This window comes from Monodelphis domestica, chromosome 1 (assembly GCF_027887165.1).
Source record: "Monodelphis domestica isolate mMonDom1 chromosome 1, mMonDom1.pri, whole genome shotgun sequence".
Lineage (NCBI taxonomy): Eukaryota > Metazoa > Chordata > Mammalia > Didelphimorphia > Didelphidae > Monodelphis > Monodelphis domestica.
The window spans coordinates 156,444,220-156,465,442 of record NC_077227.1 but is presented as its reverse complement, the minus strand read 5'-3'; the positions used below and the strand labels follow the sequence as shown (position 1 = coordinate 156,465,442).

Sequence of the window (21,223 nt, the reverse complement as noted above, 5' to 3'; positions counted from 1 at the left end):
TCATACTATTTATCAGAAGACCTTATCTATGTAGGTTGTTTCTATCTAGGTACATATCAATAACAAATTTATATTTCTTCACCCCACTCCCATCCTCATCCAAATGTAACCTCAACAAATTAGGACATGACAATGCAGAGCTAAAGCTGGATGAAGTTCCTGATTTCCTACCCAGTCTTTTGTTTTCTTTTAATTTTTTTAAAACCCTTACCTTCTGTATTGGAGTCAATACTGTGTATTGGCTCTGAGGCAGAAGAGTGGTACGGTCTAGGCAATGGGGATTAAATGACTTTCCCAGGGTCACACAGCTGGGAAGTGTCTGGGGCCAGATTTGAACCTAGAACCTCCCGTCTCTAGGACTGACTCTCAATCCACTGAGCCACCGAGCTGCTTCCCCTACCCAGTCTTTAGATTCTCTGGGCCACAAGGACTAATCCTAGAGATGATCAAACTATATAAACTGCTTTAATTGCCAGTTTTTAAAAATCATGTAAATAACTTTGGCCAAAAAGAAAGCAACAATGTCATTATACATATAAGTTACTACGGATACAAATTTGAAGTTATTTAATAAAAAAAATTACCAGTTCTCAGGTCAGCCGAGTCTTGCTTCTATCAATGCTTATTACTGTTATTAAACAGCCCACAATTTTTTAATAAGATCTCTATAACCCAGTAGGTTTGGCATTTTCTTCCTATAAGTCTTAACCTAGATGACATTTTAAAATATCACTATCTTATAGTGGAGCAGTTGAAAGATAAAATTAACTCTACTGTTATGATGTAGAAGTTTAAACCAAGTTACTATTGCTTGTTTCTTATGAGAATGTAATAAGTAAACTATTGAAGATAAAAGTATCAGAATAGCAGTCAGATAGCATTGTTATTCAAAAACTGCTGCATGATCCTATTTCTTACTTGAGCCTAAATGAATGTTTTCAATCAATAAATCAATCAACATTTATTAAGTGCCCACAATATGCCAGCCACTGTATTGTTGGCTCAGAACTAATTCAGAGGTAAGCATAAGGCCTTCTAAAACAAAACAAATGAAAAAACCCACCAAAGTGATTAACCCCAACTAGGTTTAAGCTATAAAAAAACCCTTTAACTGTTTTAAAAAAAAATATCAATATCCAACTACTCTCTATTTGTTACTCAAGAAACTATTGAAAATTTACTTCAATTTTGAGTAAATAAGTTAAGTAAGAACTGAAATTCTTTCATGGACTTGGGAACATTATTGTATATAGAACTACAAAGGAATTTCCCTAAAATTATCAGAAACATGATAGTCTGTCAATAAAATTTATCTAATAGTTATTTTCTAGGAGACCTGGGTAATTTCACTCTACACACAATTCTGGTTTTATGTACCACTGCCATATAATTCCACACTTAATATTCTAGTACAAGATCTTACATACTTAATGATTAAAACATCATATTCTATGGGTATAGCCAAATCACTCAAAAAAATGTAATCTGACAACATAGGGAATAGTCCCCCTGTAACTGTTTATTAGAATATGAATATATTTTAAATCAAAATCTAAAAAAAAAATAATCAAGTTACAGTACATGCATAAAATACAAAGTAACAATTTACAAACAGATCAATAGCATCTTAAAGAACCAATACACTAAAAGAATAAAATGGCTACAAAAGGAAACCAAAGTTACTGACTATAGCAATGCCTTCCGTGTGCCTCACACTTCATGAGCACTGCAAAAGACAAAAGATTAGCCATGAAATATATTAAACTGTGTAGGCCCCTATGTTTCAGGCTGATGCTTTCAATGCCTGAATAACCTCTGGGAATTTCCTACCACCCATAACAGCTTCACTGGAGTTGACATAGCTCTTTAAATTACCTTAGATTAAGCGCTTACTATTCTCAGAAGAGGGGGAACCCAACAAAATACTAATGCACGCTTTAGATGGGAAACTTGTGATATAACTACTTTTGAAGAATGTAGTGAAAAAAAAAAACATTTCAGAACTGTATAGCTCCTAAAGCATGTTCTATTTAAATTTAGGATGTTTTTCTACCTTGTACACTAAAATAGATAGATGACTCCACAACTGGATGCCACATTAATAGAATTTGATCTTTGGTCATATCCTCAAGATAGTGCAACCAAAGACAAGTTTAACTGTGAAGCTTCATGACATGCTGAAAAACAATCAAGTAAAACAGCATTTTAAAAATGATCAAACCATACCTGGTGGTGGATTTGGTGAAAAAAAAAAGAGGCCACATTTTACTTACTGGGAGTGATGGAAGGAAAAAAAAAACACCACACACTTCAAAATTTGGTATTTCTAGCATTGTACAGGTTATTTATTGCCTAAGCAATAAAATGCTGCATGATCTGCTACTATGAAATTAAAACATTTAGATAGCTCAAAGCTGCCTGGTCTTACTGCAGAGAAGGTACCACAAATGGAATTCCATCAGTCTACAGCCTATCATGCCCATCACTTAACATGATGACATACCCTCCCTTCCTCCCCATACCCAATCACGTAGCTACCTAAACTGCATAAAATGATAGTCTTCTGCAAAGCAAATCCTTCAGTCAGGAAAAGTTTGGTGTGGGTTTTCCTCTCTTCTCCCCCCCTTAAACTGATAAGAAAAAATATGTTTTAACTATTACAACACACAAACCTATTAAGGCATTTTAGAAATTGTCTTTCCCAAATGATGACTATTTCTGAAGCTCTTAAAATTTTGCTATTTATAATATAGCATAATTTCTAGATTTGGAGAGACTGCACTGAAGGAGAGATACACTTTTTATAAATTTCTCTGTGGCAAAATGTTTAACTAAATATTATTCTTTGATTTGTTCAGAACCAAAAGGTCTAAGCTTCAAGCACTTAAGTTTGAGGGCTATACCATTGCAACAGACCACCCTGATGGAAAATGAACAATAATTAAGGAATTCAAACATCCATTTTATTAAACTAAGGCTAGTGAAGGCTTCGCATGAAAAGAAGCTGCAGTCATTTGGGACAAGTAGGTGATTTTATAAATTTGAAATAAAAAAAAGACTTAAGACATAAAGAAATTCAGAAGTAGTAATGAAACACAAAAAAAGTGACCACAAGAATTACAAATATATTTAAATCTCGGACCTGGGGAATGGACTATACACAGCCTTCTAGGGGAGAAGCGCAGAGCCTTATATGTTCTGACAACACTGCACCTTTGGCTTGTTTTCAGTGGTTGGTGGGACATGGATAGGAACCACATTGTTGCTTGGAGACATGTCATTTTCACGTCTGTCTGACATTTGCTTCTGAGAAACAATGCGATATATTTCTGCATAAAAAGAAGAAGTATTTAGAATCTTTAATTAAAAAAAAAAACCCATCAACAGCTGCCATCATAAAGGCCTGTGTTAAGGGCAGTGTTCCTTTCCAACAGCCTTAACAATTATTTTTCCTTTTTAAATAGTCAATGTTTTATTACAGTTTCCCTTTGGGCATGAAGAAAAGCAATGTGTTCTTTATTTCAGAAAAAAACTCACAAGATTAGTGAAATACCCACTAGTTCAAAGAGCAATAGATGAACTGAGAGCTGAGACTAAAAATGTCACCACAAGGAAATTAAAAGACGCTGGCCAATGAAAAAAAGCCTAAAAATGTCACTTATTCAGTGAAGATGTTTAACCCTTTCTCATCAGACTCACTATAAATCTATCTGGAACAAAAAACCCAATTTCATAAATATACTGTGAATTTTTTTAAAGGTAATATGATGCAGTGAAAAACATTAAATATTCATCTCCTTGGCCTACTAAATGACTTAGAAAAGTTTCACATTTTTCATAAAACCAATATTGTGAGAGGCAGGGTAGAATAGTAGTTAGAAAACAGGCCTCAGAACCATGGAAAACCTGAGGACAAGTCAGGCCACACTGGAATGGCAAGTGGAACCTCTCAGTGATGCAGGCAATTCTCCAAAAAGGTAAACTACAGAATAGAGGACAAATGGCATCTGTAAAGGGAATTTACTTACCATGTCCCTACCCTGACAAATATAGGTCTAGACAAAAACAAAAAAATTAGAAAAAGATACCAACAAAACTAAACTACTTAGTGAGTAAATGACTGCAAAAAACTAGCAGAAGTAAGCATGTGTGTGTTTTAAATTGGCACAGTTTGTCCTCTGTTGTATCTTCAAAGTAAATAACTCCGTAAAAGCCAAAAAAATTTTTAATGAAGAAGAAGGGGAGTCAAACAATCCAATCTTTCAAAGGTAAAGAGAAGAGCAATCAAGCACTCTAACAGCTTTAGAACCGAAGTCGAAGCTTACTACAAAAACAATAAATTATTCATTCTATTTTTCCTTTGGATTTCTTTCCCTCAAGCCCAAATTCCTTTGGCTCATTACTTTTGGAGAGCATTTAAGAAAATTTTAGGGGGAATAAGATGTAGAATCATGCATTTAGAGGTATGTGTTAGCCTTCTCCTCAATCATCATTTCAAAGAGGAAGAAACTTAAGCCACAGAAAATATATATAACCTCCCCATGTCAAGTAATAAGTAAAAATCAACTATGATTAGTAAAGGAAAAAGCAAAGAAAAATCAATATTTTTTATATCTCAAGATATTAAACATATAGAACATATAGAAACATAGAAAAAGGCAGAAACAGACTTGTGAAAGCAGGATGTGATTACAAAATAGAAAAGCTGAGCAACTTCAGATAGCATTAGCCAACTGCCAGTTTTCTGTAGTTGGGTCATGTTTATAATTGTTTCAGGTGACCATTCTCCTACCCCCCCCCCAAAAAAAGAATTAAAATACTAATGAAAGAAAGCTAAAAAAGAAGAGTTTTGCCAAAGAGTAGAAATAGAGAAAAAAAATTTCCAAATTAGAAATGGCACAGATGTTAATTATCCTACTTAAGACATACCCAGTCACCAGAAGTTAAGAAAGGGAAAACTTGGATAAGAGGGGAAAAAAGGAAGCAGATACATTCGACCTGGTCTGATTAGAGAAAGGAAAAATTAGTAACTTGTTGAATTGGGTAAAATGAGTAAGTTTTCTTTTCTTATAACAATGAATTATATGTTTCCCTTCACAACTAAACAGATTACATGCAACTGTTATGGTAGTTAGAGGTAGTTAGAGGTAGTTAGAGAATCATGGACTCAAAAGACCTGAATGAAATTTTAAACATGACCAACTTACAATACAAAAATGTATATTTCTACTGTGACAAATGGCAATAATAAGTAAAATACCTTCAGAAAGATTGTAAAACATAGTTGTGTAGACTATATAAACATAGTTTCCATTGCTTTCCCTAACCCAAGTAAGAATCATTTTTTTTAAAAGTAGGGACCCAAATTTTGCCACACCGCATAAATATAGCTCTAAATTTGAGTGCTCACTTTGGTAAAAAGAAATATTTCTAAATCTTTCCACCATAAGGGAATTCTCCCAGTATTTAATGCTACAGAAATAAAAGGGTGTTTTGCCTTTTCTATGGGTAAATGGTTCTACTCTATTGACTTAACTGCTTTTTTTCCCCTCAAAGAAATGACATTGATAAACACATTTCAAATTACTGAAAATTAAAGATACAATATATTACTAGTAATAATATGTAACATTTGTAGTTTTCTCCTTCATCTATTGATTCTTGCCCATCTCTAAGGAAGGACTAGATATTCCAGGACCCACGTGTTACGAAGTATACTTTGGAAGTATCATAAACAAGTGAAGACATTGTGTTGCTGAAAAGAAACTGCTCTAAACTTTAATTAATGGCTCAATTACCAACACATCACTGCATGATGATCAATTTAGTTCATAGGTTTAAACTTTCCTAGAGTTTAGGGCTGCAAATCGGCATTACAGTGACCTGGCACCCTGTGAAATGTTTACCCAAGTCCCACCTGCGGGATGCAGGGCTCATACTATTATTATTAAGCTACTCATTCTGCAAGCATAAAGTTCAAGTCCAAAGGGCAATATGGAAACAAGACTTTCTACAAAACAGAACTAGTTATTTTTGTAATACATTTTACCACTGTAAATATCACTCCCTCAAGAAAAAAAAATTTTAGGAGTTTTATTCAAGTGGCTATGAATTAATAAAGTAACTGAAAAGTAGTATAGGTTGACACCCTCATAGAGGTCATCAAATTAGGCATCAAATAAAAAGTCTTCAAAATAAATAATTAAACTTCATAAAATTGAACAGTTTCTAATCTGTTAGTGCCTCCCTCAAAGACATAAACTTCTAAGGAAAAGAGTGTATCCTTGCTGGTTTTATATTAAACAAGCAACATAATGTGGAGTGGGGAAAACAGTGGACTTAAGAAATGGCCACGTCTGAATCCTGGCTCTTACACTAACTGGATGTTTGAATGCTGAGCCTATTTTTTCATGTTAATGGTGATAATGAAACTCCTACTATGTACTTCAACACAGGGAGGGAAGCTCTTTGTAGACTGATAACATTTTAAGTTGCCACCAGATATCATTAATTTCTTCTAGAAACCCTACCAAGCATACCAAGAATACTCTCCTTACACCCGTAAGAGTCATCATAACAACAAATGAAATGAAACAAAACTTCCCTCCTCTGAAAATCAGATCCCTGAAAGAAACTGGTAGAATTCTGGGTAGTAGTGAAATAACTTTTATTCATTCTTGAGTTCAAATGCTTCTTAGGGAAGGAGTGTGCCATGATGCCAAAAAGCTTTCTTTTCTCTGCTAATGACATTTTATAAATAAAAATATCACTGATTTAAGGAATAATGTTGATAAAACTCTAAAATATCATTTGGCATTCCCAACACCTAATTCCTCCCCAATCGCCATACCAAAAAAAAAACAAAAACAAAAAAACTCACACATATTTTTTGTATATAGCTTTAACTTTTTAAAGTAGGAGGAAAAAAATCAAGCCCAAGAGAAGCAATGTCATGCATTATGTAATGTCTATTTATGAAGCAAACAATCCAATTGGTTTAACAGTTGGAAGAAAAAAATCCAGTACACACTGCAACAGACTAACTTTATTGGCATGAAAATGTAGTCATTTTAAGCAAGAAGGAAATCACAGACACATCTGTAGGCACAACCTTATGATGGCCATAGATAAAAAAAGATTTCTATGTAAAGGATTGGAAACAAAATTAATTTATGAGATGCAAAGCAAAATGGGGTCCTCAAGCCAAATCCAGTTCACAGCTTGTTTTGACATGGTTCAAGTCATTAAAAAACAACCAAGTCTATATGGTTGAGAAGCATGAAACTATAATATGTAAGGCTTTGTTATAAACGAAATTTAAAACAATGACCAAACAAAATAACATAAAATCTTGACCTAAAGCAGCCTAAATTTAATTTTGACACAAAATGTTAGCCACAACTGATGGTCTCAGATGACCCTATTTATTCACAGAAACACAGAGTATCAGAGCTAGAAGTTATCTTCAAATTTTTTTTTTATTTCACCTCACTTTATAACTGAATCTTAAGTTTCAATAACATAAAGTCACATAGCTAAGTTAGCGGTAAAGGTGGGACTAGAGTCCAGGCTGACTAGCTCTTAATACAAGTACTACTGTTTTTATCTTCTATTATCTCTTGTATATGCTGAAAATTCTGATATAGACACTTACCTCACACTAAAACTATTGTAAAAGCCCACTGGTCTTCCCCTCTGAAGTCTCTCCTCATTCTAATCCATCCTCTACCAAGCTTCCAAAATGATCTTACTAAAGCTTAAGTCTGACCATGTCAATCCCTTACTCAATTAAACTCCAATGGCTCCATATCACCTCCAGGATCAAATATAAAATCCTCTGATTACTATTCAAAGTCCTTCACATCCAGGCCCCATTGTACAATTCCAATCTGCTTAACATCTTACTCACCACCCCCAAAGTGTCCCATGTGATCCAGTGACCCTGGCCTCCTTGCTGTTCCTCAGACAAAACATTCTAACTCCCAACTACAGACATTTTTGCTGGCTGTTCCCCATGCCTGCAATTCTCTTTATCTCTGCCTCCCTGTTTCCTTCAATCCCAACTAAAATCCCACCTTTCCTGATTTCTTTTAATGCTAGTGTCTTCCCTCTGATGATGTGATTCCAATTTATCCTATAAATATCATTTATGCAGAGTTGTTTGCATGCTGTCTCCTCCATTAGAACATGAGTTCCTTAGGAATGGAAACTTTTTTTTTACTTTCTTGGTCTCTCTCTCTCTAGCACTCAGCACTGTGTCTGGCACATAGTAGGTGCTTAATAAATTATTACTGACACTGACAGTATCCTTACCATCATATAACATGTTGTCTCTATAGTAACATAGGTAGATATGAACATTATAAGATTTGTAGTCATGCTGTGAAATTAATGACTTCTTGCTTGCCTGAACCATAGTTTATATAGAGACAATTCAGAGAACAGGTCCAAAAAAAGATGTTTCACTTGAAAGCCATTTCAAAAGCATCTGACAAGTTCCTGACCTAATTCTTCTTTTTTAAACACAATGTGAAAATTTGTAAATTATCCATATTGAATTAGTTTCTTTACAAAGTTACTTTTCCTGACCTTCTCTACTATTTCATTATAGTACTAAAGTGCTATAAAAGATAGCAAGTTTTTAAATGTCCATACTTTAGCATCCAATACTATGTGCAAAGGTACAGAGTAGTTTGGGGATCTGTGGCAAGCAGGAAATCAGTCTATCAGCTTATTTAAAACTCCAACCAAATTTTACCCAACTTACGCTACAAAACATTCAAAGGCGTATATCCCTGTTCTATATATCCACATTCTAAAACAGCAAAGAGCTTAAACTCTGACCCCTATCTATTTCTATTCCAGTCTTTTCTGGATGTTAATATGCCTGCCTGATTTTAGCTAGTATAAAATCCCTTGCTTCTTTTACATGCCAAGAGAGAGCACTGTTCAAGATTTTTTTTTCATTTAAGCTTGAAGGAAATAAAAAACAGATATGCTCAAAGATCTACTAAAATATTTCAGAGCTAAATAGACCCACTGCTTCAAAGGGACCCCATATCTTTTTCTTGTCTGGATACTGGCATTTATCTAGTGAAAAGTACATTCAAGAATAACCTTGTGTGTGCTACCATGGAGAATAAAACAGGAAAAAGTAATAAAGGAAGTGAACAAATTGTTTCCAAAATGATATTTGGCTGGAGGTCAAACTGGATGGTAACATTCAAAGAACAAGAGTTATGACTAATTCTGTGCTCTTTACTGTTATTACAACATTGATAGCTCTCAAATTATATTCATTGTGTGGTACATTCAGATAGTCATGAGATTTATTTTCAATGTCTAGATTCATTTATTTAAACACAATATACTACCCAAACTTCAATTCTTATTGGTATGAATTCAAAATACAAGTCTTACCTGTCAGGATTGTCTGGAAAGCAGCTTCTACATTTGTAGAATCTAAAGCAGATGTCTCAATAAATGACAAGCCATTCTTTTCTGAGGGAATACAAATAAACCAAAAATCTCTCTGAGGTTATCATTAACAACCAGATCAAGCCTTACTACAATGAAATTATTTGAAACAAAAACACAGCCCTAATGGTGGAAGCAGCAGAATTTTCTAGATCATACTAGCCCAACTTCTTGGGCAGCCCCATCGCTGGCCTACATTTATTTTACTAAAATCATCTATACCTCTTTCTACCTTTCCCCCAAAGAATTCATACATAGCCTTGCTTGAAAATAGTATATCATGGGGCAGCTAGGTGGCTTAGTGGATAGAGCCAGGTCTGAAGACATGAGGTGCTGGATTCAAATCTGGCCGTAAGACACTTTCTAGATAAAATACTCTGGGCAAAGCACTTAACCCTAATTGCCTAGTACTTATTCTTCTTCTGCTAGGAACTGTTACTTAGTATGAGTTCTAAAACAGAAGGTAAGAGTTATATAAAGAAAAGACAAGACTACATCAAGAGGGTACATCCAAAGCATTACTAAAGGCTAGAATATATTTAACTCAAAACAGTTATTTATACTTGTATCAGTTTTAGTCCTTTTACATCCTTCTTTCCCCCACCAAGCTGTAACCACACACTTTTAAGATAGCACAATGACTTCCACATATCAGGTATTTAATGTTTTTGAGTTGAGCAATAAATGACATATATCATCTGAACATATCATTTGAAACAACCTTCTTATGCAAGCCACTAAAAAGTTATAGAAAATTTCATCTAATATAATCAATAATAAGTCAAGCAAATTTTTAAGAAAGCAACATGCTACAATGGAAAAAATACTGTATTGGAATATGCCACTAACTCATTCTGTGACTCTGAGCAAGGAATATCAACTTTATATCTCAGTTTTCTCATCTGTAAAATGAGTGTGTTTGTGTTACATTTGGTTATCCATGATGTCTCTAAGGAAGAATTTAAGAGATTAAAGATGGACAAAATTCTATTATTCAAATAATAGAATAGACCCTAGTATCCTACCATAATGACTCACTGGTCAAGAACGCTTAGACTCTTACCACTAACACTGGGCAATATCCACAAGGGTTTGATATACATTTAGGTGTATAAGAGCTTTAAAAAGATGAAAAAAAGCTACATTCAAGCTTTTACCTATGGAAACAGAGGCAGCACAGCCACTAAATAGAAGTGACACAACTTTTGATTGGCTTCTCTTGGGTCACACTTTTTGGAGTTGGGAAAAGTATAATCTGGGCAAGTAGACATAGGACATTACAAATGTACCAAAATACAGGAAGGCAAGTGTCTCCTCCATTGGAGTAACTAATGAGAGATATTGTTGTAGCAGTATATAGTTGTTACAAGGGTGAAGGGGCTAAGCCTTTATAATAAGCATTGCATGCTACACAGCTAGGATGTACAAGGAACCTGGAGTCCCCCACATCCCATGTCACTATCACAAACTAGCATATAACTTATAAACAAACACCTATTGGGAAGATGAAAAAAATCCTTAAAATATCATTTTTTACACCTATCAGACTGGCCAATATGACAGTAAAGTGATGAATGTTGGAGGTGATATGGCAAAACTGGGACACTGATGCATTTCTGGTGGAGTTGTGAACTGATCCAATCATTCTAGAGGACTGTTTGTAACTATGCCCAAAGAGCTATAAAATTGTTCAATCTGGTAATACCACTACTAGGTCTATATCCCAAAGAGACCATAAAAAAAGAGGAAAGTATTTATTTGCACAAAATTATTTACAGCAGTTCTGTTTGTGGTGGCAAAGAATTAGAAACAGAAGGGATGTCCATCAATTGGGGAATGGCTGAAAAAATTGTGGTATATGTTGGTGATGGAACACTATTGTATTATAAGGAATGATAAGTAAGATGATTCCAGAAAAAACTGGAAAGCTCTTCATGAACTGATGCAGAGTGAAATAAGCAGACCTAGGAGAATATTTCAGCAATATTATACCATGATTCAGTTACTTTCAGTAATACAATGATCTGGGACAAATCTGACAAACTTATGAGAAAGAATGCTATCTACCTCCAGAGTTAGATGTAGATAAAAGCATATTATTTTTGGCATTAGTTTAATTGCGGTTTTATTTTGAGGTTTGGGTTCTCTATGAGTATTCTCTAACAATAATGACCAGTATGAAAGTATGTTTTGTATGTTAATACATGTATAATCCAGCTCAAATTACTTACCATCTTTTGGGGGGGGGGGGTAGACAATTTAGATCTTATAATTTCAGAAAATGTATGCTGAAAATTATTAATATATATATGATTGAGAAAAAATATCTTTGAATAAAAAAGAAAAATAAATATTTTTAAAATCAAGTACTATACTCTTCACAACAGCCCAAAACAAAGAACCACCTCACTCTGGGGCAAATGTTTTATACAAGTTGAGTTACTCTTTACCTGCAAAGGCTCTTGCTTCATCTGTAGGGACTGCTCTGAGATGACGTAAATCACTCTTGTTGCCCACAAGCATGATAACAATGTTACTATCTGCATGATCTCTCAGTTCTTTCAGCCATCGTTCTACATTTTCGTATGTAAGATGTTTAGCAATATCATAAACCAGCAAGGCACCTACTGCTCCACGGTAGTAACTGAAAAACAGAAAAGTTTTCTATTAAAGACCAACTATAAAGCGAAAGGCAAATTGGAGTAGGGTCCAATTAGAATTTTTACATTTACATAAACTTACATAAATTACATTAAAAAATCACCAAAAACAATTACATAAAAATATTAGATTTTTACAACTAAATTTCCAAGTCCTTCTAAGAGTTGGTTTCTTCCTGGGATAAAGTTACGGACTCTTGGAGTTTTCACAATGCACACTAATACAGTTGCCAAGCACTGCTTCACAGAACCCAGAACTCCTTGACTTACGCTGACGTTATAGCTCGGTATCGTTCTTGTCCTGCTGTGTCCCATATTTGGGCCTTTATTGTTTTCCCATCAACTTGGATGCTTCTTGTTGCAAACTCCACACCAATGGTACTCTTGCTTTCCAGATTAAACTCATTTCGAGTGAAACGAGACAGAAGATTACTCTTCCCCACACCAGAGTCTCCAATGAGGACAACTAAAAAAGACCAAAAAAGAGGAAAAAAAAGTTAATGCCAAATATTTAAGAGGAAAACAGTACTATACTTTGCTTCTAGGGAAGTGAAATTTAGCTTAGTAACAATAAAAAAAAGATCCTGCATCTAATTGTTTAATTTTCCACAAAAGAATGCATGTGCCCAGCTCCTACCACTGCACTGGTAAGCTTAATTTCAATTTTTTAAACAAATATCTACCCAAATATTATTACAAAAATATTTAGTTGATACAGCATGAAGACACTTTCTCTACATACAATTTAAACTATAAGTCTACTAAACTGGTAACTAATGTATTAGCCACTATGAAAATTAATATCGACATTGCTATCTTAAATGACAGTATCTTGAAGACAAGACTGTAAAGTCTACCAAATACAAAGTTGGGAGGGACAAAAGTATCTAATAAACAATAAGATAATAAAGGATTGAAGATTTTATGTGCAGAATGTCCCCACTCAATCTGGGTGTATTGTCAGGACTCACCCCCAGACCAAAATGTCAAAGAGAGACACAGTAGGTTTAAAAAAATCTCACCACCCAGAACACAGAAATTACAATGACACTTTAATACTTTTATTTATCAGACTGGCAAAAAGCTAGGGATAGGAAAGATTACTAAGCACCAGAAAGAGAGAGCCTTAGGATCTTGCCTAATAATTTGGACTTGCTATGAGGCAAAGAAATTATAGCTAAGAGGGGCTTCCAGTTTCACTTATAACTTCTTGATATCTAAAAAATAGGTTTTGATTAGAATTCACAATCTCATGATAAGGATCCCTTTTATATTTCCCATAGCTTAGCAAAATATTTATAAGGCACATAGCAAGATCTATGATGATATTACAGAATTTAAAAGTATTGGTGGGGGTACTCCCCTACAACAGAAATTCCTCTATAACAAGAGTTTGCAAGAGTTGCTGAAGCTGAAAATTCATTACTATGCTGTTGACATCAAGCTTAGCTAGGCTGTTCTCTGTCCAAGAAGATAAAATATTTTGTGAAAGTTTATTGACAAGAAAAAGGTGATTATTTTAAAGACAAAAGGGCAAAACCTCTATGTGACTGTGCATTTATTATTTAAAAAATGATAAACTGGAGTTTTAAAACATTTCCTTTTAAAAATTAAGCTGAGTTTCAGAACTTCATCTTACCCTTATAGACAACAGAATGGATTGAAGCATTTTTTTTTGTGGACAAAAGGAAAAATGTTTTATTATCTTAAGACAACAAGTATTCCTGCTACTAACTTCCTCAACCTTCTAAACTAACTAATGATTCTATAAACCAGATCTAGAAAATTAATAAAACAGTTAAAAGTAACAAACAAGGGAATGCCTTATAAAAAGGATAGGAGATTTGGGGGGTTGAATGGGGCAGTGGGGTGGAAGAGCTCACTATATTCTGGCCAAGGAGCAAAGACAGTCCATTATGCATTCCTTCCTTTCCACAAGATAGGCTACAAGCTGGCCTCTGGACAGTCTTGGAGGGAGTTGCTTTATCAAAAGCATATCTTTCTGGCTTCCTCTGTCAGCTGATTCAGCAAGAAATCCTCCAGGACTGCAAAGACTACACGGAGCACAAAGTATAGTTGTTTTTAATTATATACATAGGCAATCCATAGAGGTCCTAAGAGATTCGGACAAAGGACATATTTTAAGTATTAAGTAGGATCAGAGAAACTAGAAGGGACAAAAGGGACATTAGAAACCAACCCCTTCATTTTACAGTTGAGGAAACTGAGGCCCAGGGAAGCTGTTAAGTGACTTGCCTTGGATCACAAAGATAGGAAGGATCAAGTTGTCTTCCAGACAAGTCCGGCAAGTGAAATCAAATCCTTCTTTATACCCAGGTTATTTTATACCCAGGACAAGTTCAACTGTCTACAATATTAAATAGTACATTCAGAAAATCTTCTTTCTATCCTCAATACCTGGTAGAGGCATAAATACCTAACATGAGGGTGGAGCAGGAAGAGTAAGGGAAAAGCCAATGTTTTATTACTCTTCCCTTTCACACAAGATACTCTGATGTGTCAGCCTTTTGAGAACTAGTCATTCAATTCAAAGACACACCACTCATTAGCAAGGTATCCAGAGTAAATTTCATCTTAAAAGAGTCAGTCATGATAATATGTACCACATACAAAATCTAAGAAGCCAATTTCACATACACACACACAAATAGCTTTAAGTAGGTATTTTTGCTTATTTTAATCAAGTTAGCATTCAAGGGAGGAAAAAAAGTCAAACAGATCTGATAGAATGATTTAAAGTTATCACTGCTTCAGTTTCCAATTTCAGGTTCAAATTGACAGTTTTACATCCTAAAAATCTTTATATAGTTACCTCAAAGAACAGATCAATTTTAAAATAAACACATTTAGTTGCAAACTAAAATTAATTCATTTGAAATTCATTTCAAACCAATAACATATCTTATGAAATTAATTTTAGAACTTTTAATTTTTAACAAGCTTACCTGAAAAACAAGGATATTAAATATACAATTTGTGGCTAAAAAAATACCACAGATTTACTAAATTAAATCATAAGTTAAACATTCACAGTTAACAAATTTAACTTTTCACATTCAAAACTATCCAGAATATGAAAGCTATCTCCAACTGAAAATGTGTGAGAATACTAGTGTCAAGCCCTACTCTGAGAGAATAGAAGATTCTAAATGACACATAGAAAATAATGGTTTCACTGGCATGTTTATAAGATAAAGTGGGAAATTTATTTAAAATTCAACCTAGAAATTTTTTTACATTCAATTACCAATACTATTGCATATTTCAGCTCTGATATTCTCTCTCTCTCTCTCTTTTTTTAACCCTTACCTTCCATCTTGGAATCACTGTGTATTGGTTCCAAGGCAGAAGAGTGTTAAGGGTGAGGCAATGGGGGTCAAGTGACTTGCCCAGGGTCACACAGCTAGGAGATATGTGGGGCCAGATTTGAACCTAGGACCTTCCATCTCTAGGCCTGGCCCTCAATCCATTGTCAGCTTCAATATTCTTAAAAGGACTCAGTCTACAAGAAGGTAGGAGCAAAATTCTTGAAAAGTCATCTCTAAAAGAGTAGAACTTAGCTTGCCAAAAGAGTATCAAAAAAAAAACCTTGTGCATTTAATGAGATAATATGTACAACAAACCATAAAGCATTCTATAAATGCTAATTATTATTTTAATCATCATTAAGTTTAAAAGATCTAAATTTACAAAGTGAACTCACTGGTTTTGACATGTAGAAATGGAGTTATTTCTCCTTCCAGACACTTAAATTTGTCTAATTTCTCAATAAAGAAAACGCATTATCTCATGAAAAATGACAAGTTGGATTTCAGCTGAGGTGTGCCCAACTTATACTCTATCCTGTAGGCTGCCTATTTCTTAAAATAGTCCTTAAATAATAAGTCCGACTACATTGTTTTACTATTGAGTTTTTCTACAGACTCATTTGTTAAGCTATTTAACACAATATTAAAAAATAATTTAGGAAATTAAATATCATTAGTCTTTCTGAAAAGAAGATGGCTCTAATTTGTACATATCTACAAGTATTGCAGCAACAAAACATTTTTGAAAAGAGAAATGGGTATGGCTGTCTAAAGTCTTGATAATTTTTCCAGATTCAGCAGATCGTAGTGATACAACTAAAACTGAAAAAGAAAAAAACAAGACAAAAGGCAAAGTTCCTACAATATATTTCTACTGACATTCCTTGGAGAACTAACTACTAGTAAGAAAAAAGGAGAAGTAAATTTGCTGGTTCATGTATTTCTAATCAATGGAATACCCACCCAGAAACATTTCCAGAAAAATGTGGCTGACTGATCTACTGCCTAAAATGAGATATAATTTCCTTAAAGGGAAGAGAAAGTAATCTTTTCAAGAAATCAATAAGCATTTCTTAAGGACCTACTATGTGGCAGGCACTTTGCTAGTGTTGCTGGGGGTCAGCTATCCTTTCATTTCTTATCTTGCTTATTAATTCCTTTGGACTTCACCCTTGCCAGCAACCACCTCTAATCCCACCCTTTTCAGCTTATTTTTGTGTAAGTTTTCTCCCATTAGAGAGTAAATTCCTTAAGGGAAGATACTGTCTTTATTTTTTCCACATTTGTCTCCCTGGCACTTAGCAGAGTGTTTGACACATAGTAGGTATTTAATAAATGTTTACTGACTGCTACACATGAGGATATGAATGCAAGTGTGACAATAACATGCTTAGGATTTTATGTTCTACTGTGGAAAGGATAGAAGTTCACAGATAAGTAAATATAGCATATATACTAAATAAATATACAGTAATGGGAGTGGGGAGGAGGGGGGTATGCATTAAGTGGGGAAATTAGAGAAGATCACCTAAAGGAGATTGAACCCAAACTTAAAGGGAACCTTAGGGGAAGCTCAGGGTACCAAGAGTCATTGAAAGAAAAGGGAGCCTTCCAAGTATGCCCCTCCCTGCAATACTGCCACCAAAAAAAAAAAAAGGACACAAAGGCAGGAAATAGTATGAGAGGGGGAGAGAAAGTAGCCAGCTTGATGAAAACACTGAGTGCATAAGGGAGACTAATGTGTAATAATAATCAGCCAAGAAATTAGGCTGGAGCCAAATTGTGAAGGTCTTTAAATGTACTTGGTATTTTATCTAAAAGTAATGTGGAGCCACAGAAGTTTCTTGAGTAAGGGAACATGATCAGATTTCTACTTTTTTATTTAGTTATTTATTCCAGTGCCTAGTAAACATTAGGTGCTCAAATACTAGTTGAACTAGCATTTAATAAGTAACAAAAGAGAACATCAAGGTCAAACCCAGCAAAGGCCTAAACAAAGTTAAAGTCATAACCTCTACTTGGAATGCTCACCCTGCCCTACAGTTCTACCTAACTCCTTTCAAACAATCCTTCACAATCACAATGGCCTCGAGAGGATTTCCTGAAGGCAGAAGTAATCTTTATCCTCAGAGCTTCTAATAGTACCTCCACATTCTATAATAGTTATTCATTCACGGTCTAGCAGGGCAAGAGCAGGTGAGGCCATCCCCTAAAAACTTAAAGCGATTTCTGTCTGTACTCTCCTTTAGACATATACACTCTAATGTAATATTAAAACTAATCCTGCCTTTTCTAACTAGATATAGGTGTAAGTTTTCAGCTCCTTCCCCAAACCAAATTAGTCAGCCAGCAAAGAGCTACCTTCTACCTAGTAATGGCCACACCTCATGTGAGTGATGTAATTAATATTAGAACACAAGCCAACAGGGGTACCTCCTCACTTTAATATGGTAATTCTGCCATTCCTAGTTTGGCTAAATAATCCCCAAAGCTAAATGCATTTAGGGCAATCTAAAATTTTAGTTCAAGTAGAAATGCTTTTCTCAGTAGGAATTTTAAAATTCCCTTCCTTAAATAATATTTGGACTTCTTCATTTGTTTTATGAAATTATTAAAAGTTTAAAACTAGCAAATTAACTTGTAAAATTTAACATAGCATTAAAATATTTTTTAGTATCCTGATGCCTATAATAAGTTTTAAAAAACTAAAGTTTAAGTAAAAAAAAGGCAACACTAAGGAAGCTACATTTTTGCTTTAATTTTCTTAGGCCATTTTTAAAAAACTTTAAAAAATGAAACAAGTTCATTGTGTTGAACATGACTATTGAACATAAACTATAAAACCAAAGAAAGTAAAGGTAAGCTTCCCTTCCTAATCATTGTGACCAACATTTGTGTTCAAAAACTTAAAGGCAGATATTTTTCTGAAAGTAGGAATGTAGGAAGTTTTCTTGCTGGAAGAGGAGGCTTTTAGAACATTAAGATCAAGTTTTTATTTTATATTTTGGAAAGTATATTACTAAAGTACTCATCCTAAATAAAGTACTTAAAGTTTCACTTTACATAAATTAATATCTTCCTTAAAGAATCTGAAAGTCTTTTCATTTTAAATATTTTTTCAATGAACTGCAGGCTGACAACACAAATCCAAAGTTTCCATTTGTGACTTCTAAAATACCCCTTTTGCCCAAATCTCTACAAACACATTAAAGAAAAAAAAAAGAAAGTAAACTATATGCAAACTAGGTGTCCAAAACCTGAAGCTGAATCATTTACTGGGAAAGGACTCCCTGGCAAAAAGAGGAAATGAGTTCATTAGCAGATAACTACTGGATGATTTGCAGAGTAATATTTCCTGCAGCATTAAGCATGAACTCTAAACACCAATAGCAAAGCTAGAAATAGTCAATCTGCCCTAACATCCTTTTAAAAACTCCATCCTCAACAGAAATGCTTTAGTATCAATGTTTCTCCTTCCCTAGTAATAATCTGAGTTCAGCACCTTCCAACTGGCTGCCCTCCTAATTCAGGTGCAGAAAGACAACCAAGAGAGGCTGCAAAATCATTCATTGGACAATTCAATAATCTCTCACTATAAAGGCAATACCCTTCATTTTTGTTTATCAAGAACTATAAGGATTCTATTTCTGGGCAAAAATACATTCAGCAGTTTCCTAATCCCTCCAAGATTTGTTTTACCTATGAGAACTATGCACTTATCCATCGTAAAAAGAGATTTCCTATATGGCCAAATGAGTACTCAATACCGTCACAGGGTGCTCTCAGAAGCCTTCCTTTCACACCCTCTAAACAGGGCAAGGTTGAGTCCTCCCGATTTTGCAGCAGGAAACAACCAGACCATAGCGATATAACAGGCCAGTGTTTGTGCAGCACAGAATCTTTCCTGCTCAACAACTGGGCCTTCAGGTCTGACAAGGTGAACAACCCCCACCCATCCGCAACCCCTTCCCACAAGCGGAGTCAGAAGGCCACCCTCCCTTCCCCTCCCCAGCCCTGCCCTGCCCCGGAGAGGGAGCGGTCAAGGAGCACAGGGGAGAGACAAGAAATCATGCAAATCTCCCGGGTCTACAACGTGTGTGTGTGTGGTGTTCTTTTTCTTTGGGGGAAGAAAGGGGTGACATGTTTCCTTCTGCCTCCAAACCTGCAAGTCTTTATAGCATCTACTATATGTCAAGCACTGTGACAAATTAAGCGCCAAGGCTACAAAACACTCCTCTTAAGACCCCTGCCAACGTCAGGGTCCCATTCTAAACGGGGGGTGGGGGAGAGGGCACGTTCACAAGTCAGGTCAGGGAAAGCAGAGAGGTGCGGTCGGTTCCTAGATGGAGGGGCAGGGACGGCTTCAAGAGGAAGAAATGATCGGTTCCAGAAGAGAAGAAGCCGAAGAGGGAAGGCCACTGGGCCAGAAGGGAGAAAAGAGCTAGGCCCAAGAAGAAGGACCGAGGCCAAGCTAGGGCGGGGGGACACACCTAGAGGGGTAGCTGGCCGTCGAGGCAGAAGAAGGAGGAGGAGGTGACGGGCCTCTGGGCCCGGAGAACTGCCTCTCAGGACCCAGGCTGGACTGCTCCGACCCCCGCCCCCAGGGGAAGCTGGCCGGCCGGCCGGCTGGAGGGGGGAGGGGCGGTGAGGTCGCGGTCTCACCTTTAAAGAGATAGTCGTACTCGTCGTCTCGGGTGCCCATGGCGCGTCACTGGGGGCTGAGGGGCCGGAGCAGCAGTCGGGCGGGGAAGGGGGGGGCGTCACTTCAGGGGGAGCCGGAGCCGGAGCCGCCGCAGAGCCTAAGAAGCCGGACGAGGGTAACGCGCCCCTCCCTGACGCTGCGCCACTTCCGCCGGCAAGGTCCGCCCTCTCTCCTTCTTGGGAAGTGCTTCCGGGAGGCCGGACTCCACCTGACAGGGGTTCCGAGTCGTTCTCCCGCCCCTACCCTCGCCGGCCTGGACCCTCTCGCACGCGCGCTCGCCCGTTCCATTCTTGGTCTAGCCCGGGCGGGCGCGAGCTTGAGCGCCAGCATGCCAGGTCGGGAGGAGGAATGTTTCCCTTACCCACCATCCAGAAAGCGCTGAAGTGAAATTGAAGCGGGTTACTCCTGCAAGCACACGTACCCGCCCCACTTGCCCCTCTGACAGTCGGCACTCTAGGGTTCCGGGAGACCTCGCAGGGGTAGGGTGGGAAATGGGTGGGTCCCTTAGTAGGGGCGGGGCTAGCTAAAGATAAGAGAGCTTTGGGCGGCAGCTGAAGTATGGCGGTTCCATGGTGTAATGGTTAGCACTCTGGACTCTGAATCCAGCGATCCGAGTTCAAATCTCGGTGGAACCTGCAGTGTAACATTTTTTTCCAAGGTACCCCTTCATAGGATCAGCTTTCTCCTATTATAACCTTACTTGGTCGTAGATATCATTCATTCATTCACCAATAACTGATTAAGCTCTCCATTCTGGCACTTAGTAGGTCTTGTGCTAGGTGCAGAGATGTAACATACCTAAGGCAGTCTCAAGGAGTTTATATTCTTTTTAAATATTATTTTTTAAATGTGTTGCAATTTGGAACCTGACAAACATCAATATGAACCGTTCAGTACACAAAGAAAAATAGAAAAAGCGGATTGTACATGAAACCACGACTTAAGGAATAAGTTAAACATGCTAATTACAAAGCTGTTCCGACTATATTTCCCTTTGAATCGCCTTTTATTCTCTTCTTTGAATTTTTAATGCTTTATTAGCCTTTATCATTTTT

General features: G+C 36.3%; 1 protein-coding gene and 1 non-coding gene across 2 annotated transcripts; one reads left to right on the top strand and one right to left on the bottom strand.

Annotated features, from left to right (window-relative positions):
- Positions 1–1,498: 1,498 nt before the first annotated feature.
- On the bottom strand, positions 1,499–20,641 carry RAB11A (RAB11A, member RAS oncogene family). Its single transcript, XM_001367148.5, has 5 exons — positions 20,129–20,641; positions 12,408–12,603; positions 11,928–12,121; positions 9,421–9,501; positions 1,499–3,329 (listed from the first exon to the last, which is right to left on the bottom strand). Exons 1-5 carry the CDS (start codon positions 20,166–20,168, stop codon positions 3,190–3,192), a joined length of 651 nt encoding a protein of 216 aa, XP_001367185.1. The 5' UTR covers positions 20,169–20,641; the 3' UTR covers positions 1,499–3,189.
- A 90-nt stretch (positions 20,642–20,731) lies between these two features.
- TRNAQ-CUG (transfer RNA glutamine (anticodon CUG)) lies at positions 20,732–20,803 on the top strand. Its single transcript has one exon. It is a non-coding gene; the product is annotated as a tRNA-Gln (tRNA).
- Positions 20,804–21,223: the final 420 nt, after the last annotated feature.

Coding starts and splice junctions, on each gene's coding strand:
- RAB11A (XM_001367148.5), bottom strand. CDS start 20,168: ATGGGCACCCGAGACGACGAGTACGACTATCTCTTTAAAG. Junction 12,604..20,128: donor GTACGACTATCTCTTTAAAG/GTGAGACCGCGA, acceptor GGTCTTTTTTAG/TTGTCCTCATTGGAGACTCT. Junction 12,122..12,407: donor TACCGAGCTATAACGTCAGC/GTAAGTCAAGGA, acceptor TCTGTTTTTCAG/TTACTACCGTGGAGCAGTAG.